The 12,500-nt window shown below is 39.9% G+C and overlaps 1 protein-coding gene across 1 annotated transcript in view; it reads left to right on the top strand.

The window, feature by feature from the left end:
- The window catches only part of cln3 (CLN3 lysosomal/endosomal transmembrane protein, battenin), a 28,709-nt gene that overhangs the window by 6,191 nt on the left and 10,018 nt on the right, over positions 1 to 12,500 (top strand). Inside the window, exons 6-10 of the mRNA XM_059348718.1 lie at positions 30 to 115; positions 1,562 to 1,634; positions 4,006 to 4,149; positions 5,225 to 5,364; positions 9,356 to 9,414. Of these exons, the coding sequence (XP_059204701.1) occupies positions 30 to 115; positions 1,562 to 1,634; positions 4,006 to 4,149; positions 5,225 to 5,364; positions 9,356 to 9,414 (502 nt within the window). The remainder of the gene's footprint in view (positions 1 to 29; positions 116 to 1,561; positions 1,635 to 4,005; positions 4,150 to 5,224; positions 5,365 to 9,355; positions 9,415 to 12,500) is intronic.

Genomic DNA, 12,500 nt, shown 5'->3' with positions numbered 1-12,500 from the left:
CGTCCCTGCTAACTGTTGTTGTTTTCTAGCGTGCGTGTCTTGTTGTGCTCCTTCATGGCGGCGACCAGCTTCCTGCTCGTCTCCTTCTCCTCCTCTGTGTGGATGAGCATTCTAGGTAAATAAATAAGATAATAAATAAAATAAATAAATGAACTTTGACTAGGTAAAGCCGCCATGTTTGTTCAGAGATGTTGTTATTTTATCTTTTATCATTATTGGTGCTGAAGCTGCCAGTGATGGACCAGATAGAGCTTCATGTGTTTTAGTTTCACTTCCTGTCCTGTTATCTGAGGGTCCGCTGAGCTCCATTAGAGAACCGAGAGCGTTTTATTCTTATCAGGCCTGCTGTGGAAATATTAATCTCATCAGTGGAGGAAAGTATCTGTAGAGCCAACTGAAGCCGTTACACAACAGACTGTGATGTCAGAAGAAACAGGACAGATTGTCTCAGAGGGTCAGAGAGGAACTCATCCTGTCAGCAGAAACCTGGTCCTGACCCTCTGAGACCTGGTCCTGACCCTCTGAGACCTGGTCCTGACCCTCTGAGACCTGGTCCTGACCCTCTGAGACCTGGTCCTGACCCTCTGAGACCTGGTCCTGACCCTCTGAGACCTGCAGCCTGCAAGGACACACTGAGGGAGCAGATAACCCACAGGCCTGTTAACAACCAGAGCTGGAAGGAGTATTCTGATCCTTTACTGCAGTACAAGTACTAATACACACTGTGGAATGACTCCACTACAGTAAAAGTACTAATACACACTGTGAAATGACTCCACTACAGTAAAAGTACTAATACACACTGTGAAATGACTCCACTACAGTAAAAGTACTAATACACACTGTGGAATGACTCCACTACAGTAAAAGTACTAATACACACTGTGGAATGACTCCACTACAGTAAAAGTACTAATACACACTGTGAAATGACTCCACTACAGTAAAAGTACTAATACACACTGTGGAATGACTCCACTACAGTAAAAGTACTAATACACACTGTGGAATGACTCCACTACAGTAAAAGTACTAATACACACTGTGAAATGACTCCACTACAGTAAAAGTACTAATACACACTGTGGAATGACTCCACTACAGTAAAAGTCCTGCATTCAAAAGTTACTGAAGTAGAAGTACTCGTTATGCAGAATGGACCCACTCAGATTGTTTTATGTATTCTAAATATATATACTTTTTTTGGGGGGGGGGCTTTTATTTTTTAATTTTGTGTCATATTTTTTTACGCTTTTTTTGGTAATTGTAAATCTTTTTTGTAATTTTGTGTCTTTTTCTGAAAAAGTTGTCATTTTTTGTGTCTTTTTTTGGTCATTTTAATTTTTTTTTTGTAATTTTTTTTTATTTTTTAAAAACATTTTGTGGGTTTTTTGCCTGTAATTTTGTGTCTTTTTACGTATTTTTTTGGTACTTTTATGTTTTTTTAAGGTAATTTTGTTCATTTCTTTGTTTATTTTACCTTTTGTTTAAGTACTTGTTTGATTGAGATTCTTCTATCTGATCAAACAAGAGAATAATCCTCCTGTCTGTGTGTGTGTAGGAGTGATCTTTGCCAGTATGAGCTCTGGACTGGGAGAACTCTCCTTCCTCTCTCTCACCGTCTACTTCAGCAGGTAAATATTCACTAACGTCACTAACATCATTAACATTAACTAACATCACTAACATCACTAACATCATTAACATCATTAACATCATTAACATCATTAACATCATTAACATCACTAACATCATTAACATCATTAACATCACTAACATCACTAATATTAACTTACATTAACTAACATCTGCAGCTGGACATCAAGTGTCAAATACAGTCTGTTAGCTCCAACAGCAGGATGTTACACACACACTGCAAAAAGGTGTTTAAAAACCAGATCAAGCTAGCCTGGCTAACACCAGACCAAATCTCATTGGAGATTAGGTCTGGACACCAGCCGTTCATTTCTCCGTAGAGGAGGTGTGGTTTACGATCCTCCGGAGCCGTTTATTGGGCGCTATGAATGTCTATCAAAGCGTCTGTAGGTAGCTCTTAGCCAATCAGATCAGTTATACCAGATGACGTAGTAGAGCAACAGAGATGGATGTTTGTTGTGTGTGTGTCTGTGAGAGAGTGTTGCTGCTGCTTTGCTTCTCCAGTTCTCGCTTTCTGCAAGATTATTTATTTTCACGCCTTATTCCCCCTCATGTCATTCAGCCACACATCCACTGATTTTATGGGCAATAAACAAGCTGCTGGGGGTCTCTGGGGGCTCCGCTGTCCGCGGTAGCGGGGCTATTAGCCGCTAGCGACGCTAATAGCTATTAGCCGCTAATAGCTATTAGCCGCTAGCGGCGCTAATAGCCCCGCTACCATAACGCCGGTGATCTCAGCGGAGCCGCTGAGAGACCTTTCGCCTTTCAACTTTCGCTCTAAACTATTTAAAACACCGTCTACAGCTAAAGAGAGTTTCGCGTCTGCAGCAGCCATGTTGGATCCGGAAAACTACAAGCTTCCAAATGCCGAGTAGTACGCGTCATCGTCTCACCGTCCCTCCCCGCTCTGTGATTGGATCCCTAAAACAGGGCTAAGAAACTGGCTTAGTTGCCAGACCGCCTGGAGGTTCGAAATTAAATTCGAGCGCGGAAGGCAGTCTGGGTATACCCAGGCTAAGATCAAACAGTAAATCTGAGGGAAATGATCTTGCTGCATGGACAGATAATTTACCTTGACAAGATTTATTAAATTAAGATTATTAAATCTAGAAATAAGCATGTTGAACACTTAAAATAAGGAATTAACTCTTAAAACCAGATAAATTATCTAACACTTCTAAATCTAAAGGTTTTTTTTATCTTGGTAAGAAACAAAACATTTGCAGTGCACTCTTTTGTACATTTTTTTTGTCTTTTTTGGTCATTTTGTGACCAAAAGAAGATGTAAAAAGACACAAAATGACCAAAAAAAGACACAAAAGACGTAAAATCACAAAAAAGACATAAAAAGTTTTTTTTTTATCTTGGTAAGAACCAAATAATCATCAGGTCACTCTGCTCGGGCCAGTTCATCACTGCTGGCAGCTTTACTTTATCTGGTTTAAGAGTTAATTTATTATTTTAAGTGTTCAACATGATTATTTCTAGATTTAATAATCTTAATTTAATAAATCTTGTCAAGGTAAATTATCTGTCCATGCAGCAAGATCATTTCCCTCAGATTTACTGTTTGATCTGGTTTTAGACCTTTAGATTTACTGTTTGATCTGGTTTTAGACCTTTAGATTTACTGTTTGATCTGGTTTTAGACCTTTAGATTTACTGTTTGATCTGGTTTTAGACCTTTAGATTTACTGTTTGATCTGGTTTTAGACCTTTAGATTTACTGTTTGATCTGGTTTTAGACCTTTAGATTTACTGTTTGATCTGGTTTTAGACCTTTAGATTTACTGTTTGATCTGGTTTTAGACCTTTAGATTTACTGTTTGATCTGGTTTTAGACCTTTAGATTTACTGTTTGATCTGGTTTTAGACCTTTAGATTTACTGTTTGATCTGGTTTTAGACCTTTAGATTTACTGTTTGATCTGGTTTTAGACCTTTAGATTTACTGTTTGATCTGGTTTTAGACCTTTAGATTTACTGTTTGATCTGGTTTTAGACCTTTAGATTTACTGTTTGATCTGGTTTCAGACCTTTAGATTTACTGTTTGATCTGGTTTTTAGACTAAACACCTTTTTACAGTGAATTATTATTGATATACTAATGTACAGAAATGTATAATAAGCTGTTTTAAAAATCATTTCAAAACAGAATATAAAGTCAAATATGACTTCATAGAATTTTGACTTGGGTGTGAATTTAAAATATGTGATTTATTAATAGATTTGTACCAGCAGAAACAAGGACAACAGCAGTACAGGATGATGGATGTCTCTCTCCTCTATGTGACATTAAATATGATCATATTTAGTCTGAATTGTGAGCTGTGGTGTCCTCCTGCTGCAGGGAGGTGCTGGGAGGATGGGGGTCAGGGACTGGTGGAGCTGGAGTGTTGGGGGCTCTGGTCTACTCAGGACTCACCCAGCTGGGCCTGTCCCCCCAGAAGACCCTCCTCCTCATGCTGCTGATCCCCTTCATCATGGTGCTGAGGTAAGACTGGAAGGACAAATACTATAATATGTGAGAGAAATCAGGATTTGACATATTTGTCCAATAGTAGTGATGTAATATAATAATACTACCCTACAGAGTCTAACTGCAGCAACTATCAAAGGGTTAAACTGAGAAAAACTGATTTAAAGTTCTTTAACGTGTTTTAACTGTCCAGCCAAATGTGTTATAGGTAGGTCAGTGATATGAGACTTATTTCTACATGTATTGATGATGTCATTTTTATGATAAAAAATCATGATGATTTATTTGACCTTTGACCCCAAAAATGTAGCTACTGTTCTGGTTTTACTGTAAAAGGTTCTAATAGTGATGTTTCAGCTTTTATATTTAGTTTTCAGTGAATAAATGTAAATGAAATGAAATTGATTTTGTTATAAATGTATTTAAAACAACTCTATTCAGAGATTTGTCTATTTTAGACCTAATATTATAAAGAAATGTTAAAGAAATATCATTTTATCTGATAATCTTTTTTACTTCATCACTATCTAGATAATAATTTCCCTTTCAAATAAACTTATTCTAACTTATAATCACTTCTATTATTCTTGTCTTCACTATTCAACACAATGAAGAAATACAAGGCTTCACTGTTTTACGTTTCTAAATTTCTTTAGAAATAAAGAACTTTATTTCAATCTCTACATTTTTCTTAAATGTCTATATATATCCAAAGCAAAACATGGTAATTGCAATTACTGAGTTGGATTTTCTGTCATTATTACTCTGAATTAAAGCAAAATTGAAATCTAAAACTTTGTCACAAGGTAAAACAGACATCAAGGAGTTCATTTTTTTTAGTTATAACTCAATTTAGACCAAATATCTAGTAACTAGTTCAGCTTTGTAGGGCAGAATGGTTTGATGTTATTTTCTTGTGAAGTTGTGATATTATGTCCTTCTTTGTGTTCACAGATGAAGACTTGTGCATGTCACACATGCTTTAAAAAATATATCTTTTACTTAATTTCATGCCTGAAGTCGTCTTGTTTGACTTCCTGTTCAGATGAAATGTAACTCCTCGCCTCCTGTTTTGTTTCTTGTCTTGCAGCTATTTCTTCCTGCTGGTTGCTCCTCCTGCAGTACCTCAGTGGACCAGCAGGGACACTGAATACTCAGCTGTGAGCTCAGAGGACAGACAGCAGCTGGTGGACGGACCAGAGGAAGAGGAGCAGGACAAACCAGCCCCAGGTACATGATGCCACAAAGGCTCATTATAATAATAATAATAATAATAATAATAAGCTGGTATGACTGGAGAGCAGACGGCACCAGGGACGGGGGATATTTATGTTATTTATTTATTTATTGGTTTATTTACCAGGGACAGTGCATGGCTCTCAGCCGTACCAGAATTAGCTACGAGCTAAATGTCCTCTGTCGTCCCTGGGCAGGAACAAATAACATCAATCTAACACAAACAAACAAGCCTTTCAAACAGCAACAACAAAGTTTCACACTCTTAAAACAAAATAGAACAACAGGACAACAGCAAGAGGAAAGGCACAGTATTAAGACACAACACAAAACAATGTTAAAATACAACACTTAAGAGATTGCAAAATAGTGAGCTAATGTTTGAGTTTATAGCTGGTGGGTGCATGATTGAGTGGATTAAAGCCGTGATTTTAGTTTAGATTTAAAACCAACCAATGTGCTGATGTCTCTGATCTCGTTTGAGATCATCTGAGTTCCAATAATTAGGGCCTCGAGGCAATCTCCCTTGCTCAGAGTGTAGAGGGAGAGAAAAAATTGTCAAAAAATAAATTTTAAAACTGCGCTCCAGGCCGCAAATTCCACTCTACAGAAATAATTTATACATAGAAACGTAGGAAAATTTGTCTTCTCCCTCACAATCCTCTGGTAAAGCTGTCAGAGTTATAGTTTGGGCGTAGGACGCACAGATGATCCACCAACACCACCAACAGCCTCATTGGCTCCCATATTAAAAACACAGGAAGATTTCTGAAAAAGGGAAATTTAACAGTTTTTTACATCGCTCTAACAAAGCTATTTTTTCATTTTTCTTAAAAAAAACAACATATGTAGACGTTCAGGAAGAACTCAGGACGCTCAAAGTGAAGTCGGATCAATGATAGGTATTATGGTTTTGCCAAAAATGCTTTCTGTTCGAGGCCAGAAATTCCAGCCTGTTCCCCTCTGGCTGCTGTCACTGTTCCGGGACATTAACAGCTGCAGTTAATTCTGTTGATTGCTTTGATCTTTGATGTGATTACAGTTACAGATACACACACACACACATGCACTAAAGTGCGCACACTCCTCACACATGCACACACATACTTCACACACGCACACATGCACACACAGGTAACTTTATGCGATTTTCGCTACACACACACCACACACGCACACAAATGCGCGCGTAATCGCACACACTCCTCCAGATACATGTTTCTCTCTCACACACACACACACACACACACACACACACACACACACACACACACACACACTCACACATTTTGAAGTTAAAGGGCATAGTTTGAAATCTCTGAAGAATATCATCATAGTGTACACACACCGGCAGTAGCCCCCGTGGCCCTTTCAGAATTTCCCCAGAGGAAATTTTCTAGTTAGTGGCTCTTATAGAAAAAGCTGCTCTGCCAATATGATATAATATGATATGATATGATATGATATGATATGATATGATAATATATGTCCCCTCCAGACTCATAGTGGTCCCGATCCGCCCCCCCTCTCTCCCTACATGAGGAGACAAGCATTGCTGGTAAAAAAGAGGATTAATGTTCCGTTAATCTACATTGATGGCGTTTGTGTGCTACGGCTAATGGTGCGTTCAAGGTCTGCACAAATGCCGGAATTTTCGACGTTGTCCCGAGCTCCAAGTTCCGACTTTCAGTGTAAATTGAACACACCATGAGGCGTTATGGAAAGAAGACCCGCCTTTTAAAATTAAAAGCAAACACATGCAGCTTTCAAAATAAGAGCACATGGATGCGTTAGCAGAATCCACCACCGAATTTACAAGAAGACTGTCAAAATAAGAGCCTTAAATAAAACACAGAAGAACACCTTATTCTCCTTTATAATAATTCTCTAAAATATGAAATGATTCAGATGGAATAGTGGCATTAGAATGTGTGAGAGGCACCAAATTTAGGCTTTTAGGGCAAAAATTTATCCGGACCCCAACTCTGTTAGGGTCCCCCATCATAGTCCCAGTAAATCCTGATGGGAACACTGGTTCTAAAGGTTTGACAGACTGGACAGATGAGAAATCCCCCAGCAGTATGTTGAGGGTGATAAAGGAGGAGAAATGTTTTTGGTCCTTCATTGAGTCAGCTTCAAGTCAGTAGATTTGTTTGGCTGCACTGGGAATTTCATGTACAAACTTCTTTTATTAATGTAAATATGTTGGTTGTTGTTTACACTACAGTTAGTTAAAAATGTTTAAATAAAACATATTTGGGCCTTGGACGTCTAGAAATACTTGGAAACGTATCTGCTGGTGCTGAGTTTAAATTTAGCTGCAGCGGTTTTATCTGTTGTCCATTTAGCGTTCTGCCCGCCAACAGTACGTCTGTCATGTAATCGCATCATATTGAAAGCATGTATCAATATTTTCATTTATCTTTTGAGGTGATAAAAGTGTTGCATTCTGTGTAATGAAATGAGTTATGAAACCTGTAAAGATATGAGCTGAAAATAGTTTATCAGCTGTGGTTGGAGGATGAGTCAGTGTGTGTGTGTGTGTGTGTGTGTGTGTGTGTGTGTGTGTGTGTTTTGATAAAGGAATGTGTGTGTGTGTGTGTGTGTGTGTGTGTGTGTGTGTTTTGATAAAGGACTGTGTGTGTGTGTGGAAACTGATCTGTTGGATGTTATTAGCTCTGTGTAGCAATATCGACCAAACTGATATCTATAATTTGCACTCAGTCTGCAGTTTTTTCTGCTTTAGATCCAGCTTTGCTAGCTTTGTTAGCTTTGCTAGCTTTGTTAGCTTTGTTAGCTTTGTTAGCTGTGGTGTTATTCTGGTCTGATGAGAACAAACCTGGTCACAATGAGCTAATGCTGTTTAAAGCTTTACTGAGGAACACTTTACCAAACTACTTCACACTGTTTCCTCTGGTGCTGAGCAACAACTTTAACATCTCTTTAACAACGTCTCCTGACATTAACGTCTACTACGAGACAGTTATTCGTTTTTCTCAGTTGCATGTAAACTGGGACAAGGACAGAAATCCTATTAGACGCCAAAATCGATGAAAATGAATAAATTCCATTGGTGTTTTACAGCCTATTGGCTCACTGACACTTTATTTTACCAGAAGACACTCGAAGAGGAGTCAGAAGGTGGCGTTTTTATTCATTTACACAATAAAAGCATGGTGGAGTTAGCGTTGTGTTGTTAGTGTTAATCTGTTAATGCACCTGATCTGTTTTAAATTACCCCCCAAAAGATGTAAAATTACCAAAAACAAGATGTAAAATTACTCAAAAGAGATCTAAAATTATCCCAAAAAATATGTAAAATTACCAAAAACAAGATGTAAAATTACTCAAAAGAAATCTAAAATTATCCCAAAAAATATGTAAAATGACTCAAAAGAGATCTAAAATTACCCCCCAAAAAATGTAAAATTACCCCAAAAAATATGTAAAATTACCCCCAAAAATATGTAGAATTAACCCAAAAAATATGTAGAATTACCCCCAAAAATATGTAAAATTACCCCAAAAAATATGTAAAATTATCCCAAAAAATATGTAGAATTAACCCAAAAAATATGTAAAATTACCCCCCAAAATATGTAAAATTACCCCAAAAAATATGTAGAATTACCCACAAAAATATGTAAAATTACCCCAAAAAATATGTAGAATGACCCCAAAAAATATGTAAAATTACCCCAAAAAATATGTAGAATTACCCCCAAAAATATGTAAAATTACCCCCAAAAATATGTAGAATGACCCCTAAAAATATGTAAAATTACCCCCAAAAATATTTAGAATTACCCCCAAAAATATGTAAAATTACCCCCAAAAAATATGTAGAATTACCCAAAAAAATGAGTGATAGTGTTGTTTGATGGAGTGAACAAGCTTTTTGTCATTGGATAGATAGCTGGGCAGATTAAAGAGACTGTTGTGAGAATGAACTGGTGAATAACTGGAGGTGGTGTTCTCTTCACAGTAACAGGAGACAGAACCACCGGACCTCTGACCCTCACAGAGAAACTAGACGTGATCAAAGTAAGAAAGTATTATTCTCTTCACCTCCACCATGAATACTCCTGGTCCCTGTGTTAATGTGTCTGGTCCCTGTGTTAATGTGTCTGGTCCCTGTGTTAATGTTAATGTGTCTGGTCCCTGTGTTAATGTTCCTGGTCCCTGTGTTAATGTTCCTGGTCCCTGTGTTAATGTTCCTGGTCCCTGTGTTAATGTGTCTGGTCCCTGTGTTAATGTGTCTAGTCCCTGTGTTAATGTGTCTGGTCCCTGTGTTAATGTGTCTGGTCCCTGTGTTAATGTGTCTGGTCCCTGTCTTAATGTGTCTGGTCCCTGTGTTAATGTGTCTGGTCCCTGTCTTAATGTGTCTGGTCCCTGTGTTAATGTGTCTAGTCCCTGTGTTAATGTGTCTGGTCCCTGTGTTAATGTGTCTGGTCCCTGTCTTAATGTGTCTGGTCCCTGTGTTAATGTGTCTGGTCCCTGTCTTAATGTGTCTGGTCCCTGTCTTAATGTGTCTGGTCCCTGTGTTAATGTGTCTGGTCCCTGTGTTAATGTGTCTGGTCCCTGTCTTAATGTGTCTGGTCCCTGTCTTAATGTGTCTGGTCCCTGTCTTAATGTGTCTGGTCCCTGTGTTAATGTGTCTGGTCCCTGTGTTAATGTTCCTGGTCCCTGTGTTAATGTGTCTGGTCCCTGTGTTAATGTGTCTAGTCCCTGTGTTAATGTGTCTGGTCCCTGTGTTAATGTGTCTGGTCCCTGTGTTAATGTTCCTGGTCCCTGTGTTAATGTGTCTGGTCCCTGTGCTAATGTTCCTGGTCCCTGTGTTAATGTGTCTGGTCCCTGTGTTAATGTTCCTGGTCCCTGTGTTAATGTGTCTGGTCCCTGTGTTAATGTTCCTGGTCCCTCTGTTAATGTTCCTGGTCCCTGTGTTAATGTGTCTGGTCCCTGTGTTAATGTTCCTGGTCCCTGTGTTAATGGTCCTGGTCCCTGTGTTAATGTGTCTGGTCCCTGTGTTAATGTTCCTGGTCCCTGTGTTAATGTTCCTGGTCCCTGTGTTAATGTGTCTGGTCCCTGTGTTAATGTGTCTGGTCCCTGTGTTAATGTTCCTGGTCCCTCTGTTAATGTTCCTGGTCCCTGTGTTAATGTGTCTGGTCCCTGTGTTAATGTTCCTGGTCCCTGTGTTAATGGTCCTGGTCCCTGTGTTAATGTGTCTGGTCCCTGTGTTAATGTGTCTGGTCCCTGTCTTAATGTGTCTGGTCCCTGTGTTAATGTGTCTGGTCCCTGTGTTAATGTTCCTGGTCCCTGTGTTAATGTGTCTGGTCCCTGTCTTAATGTGTCTGGTCCCTGTGTTAATGTGTCTAGTCCCTGTGTTAATGTGTCTAGTCCCTGTGTTAATGTTCCTGGTCCCTCTGTTAATGTTCCTGGTCCCTGTGTTAATGTGTCTGGTCCCTGTGTTAATGTTCCTGGTCCCTGTGTTAATGGTCCTGGTCCCTGTGTTAATGTGTCTGGTCCCTGTGTTAATGTTAATGCTCCTGGTCCCTGTGTTAATGTGTCTGGTCCCTGTCTTAATGTGTCTGGTCCCTGTGTTAATGTGTCTGGTCCCTGTGTTAATGTTCCTGGTCCCTGTGTTAATGTGTCTGGTCCCTGTGCTAATGTTCCTGGTCCCTGTGTTAATGTGTCTGGTCCCTGTGTTAATGTTCCTGGTCCCTGTGTTAATGTGTCTGGTCCCTGTGTTAATGTTCCTGGTCCCTCTGTTAATGGTCCTGGTCCCTGTGTTAATGTGTCTGGTCCCTGTGTTAATGTTCCTGGTCCCTGTGTTAATGTTCCTGGTCCCTGTGTTAATGTGTCTGGTCCCTGTGTTAATGTGTCTGGTCCCTGTGTTAATGTTCCTGGTCCCTCTGTTAATGTTCCTGGTCCCTGTGTTAATGTGTCTGGTCCCTGTGTTAATGTTCCTGGTCCCTGTGTTAATGGTCCTGGTCCCTGTGTTAATGTGCCTGGTCCCTGTGTTAATGTGTCTGGTCCCTGTCTTAATGTGTCTGGTCCCTGTGTTAATGTGTCTGGTCCCTGTGTTAATGTTCCTGGTCCCTGTGTTAATGTGTCTGGTCCCTGTCTTAATGTGTCTGGTCCCTGTGTTAATGTGTCTAGTCCCTGTGTTAATGTGTCTAGTCCCTGTGTTAATGTTCCTGGTCCCTCTGTTAATGTTCCTGGTCCCTGTGTTAATGTGTCTGGTCCCTGTGTTAATGTTCCTGGTCCCTGTGTTAATGGTCCTGGTCCCTGTGTTAATGTGTCTGGTCCCTGTGTTAATGTTAATGCTCCTGGTCCCTGTGTTAATGTGTCTGGTCCCTGTCTTAATGTGTCTGGTCCCTGTGTTAATGTGTCTGGTCCCTGTGTTAATGTTCCTGGTCCCTGTGTTAATGTGTCTGGTCCCTGTGCTAATGTTCCTGGTCCCTGTGTTAATGTGTCTGGTCCCTGTGTTAATGTTCCTGGTCCCTGTGTTAATGTGTCTGGTCCCTGTGTTAATGTTCCTGGTCCCTGTGTTAATGTGTCTGGTCCCTGTGTTAATGTTCCTGGTCCCTGTGTTAATGGTCCTGGTCCCTGTGTTAATGTGTCTGGTCCCTGTGTTAATGTTCCTGGTCCCTGTGTTAATGTTCCTGGTCCCTGTGTTAATGTGTCTGGTCCCTGTGTTAATGTGTCTGGTCCCTGTGTTAATGTTCCTGGTCCCTCTGTTAATGTTCCTGGTCCCTGTGTTAATGTGTCTGGTCCCTGTGTTAATGTTCCTGGTCCCTGTGTTAATGGTCCTGGTCCCTGTGTTAATGTGTCTGGTCCCTGTGTTAATGTTAATGCTCCTGGTCCCTGTGTTAATGTGTCTGGTCCCTGTCTTAATGTGTCTGGTCCCTGTGTTAATGTGTCTGGTCCCTGTGTTAATGTTCCTGGTCCCTGTGTTAATGTGTCTGGTCCCTGTCTTAATGTGTCTGGTCCCTGTGTTAATGTGTCTAGTCCCTGTGTTAATGTGTCTAGTCCCTGTGTTAATGTTCCTGGTCCCTCTGTTAATGTTCCTGGTCCCTGTGTTAATGTGTCTGGTCCCTGTGTTAATGTTCCTGGTCCCTGTGTTAATG

Source organism: Centropristis striata, chromosome 13, assembly GCF_030273125.1.
Source record: "Centropristis striata isolate RG_2023a ecotype Rhode Island chromosome 13, C.striata_1.0, whole genome shotgun sequence".
In the NCBI taxonomy this organism is placed as follows: Eukaryota; Metazoa; Chordata; class Actinopteri; order Perciformes; family Serranidae; genus Centropristis; species Centropristis striata.
The sequence above is the reverse complement of the archived record's forward strand: the minus strand, read 5'-3'. Positions and strand labels throughout refer to the sequence as shown.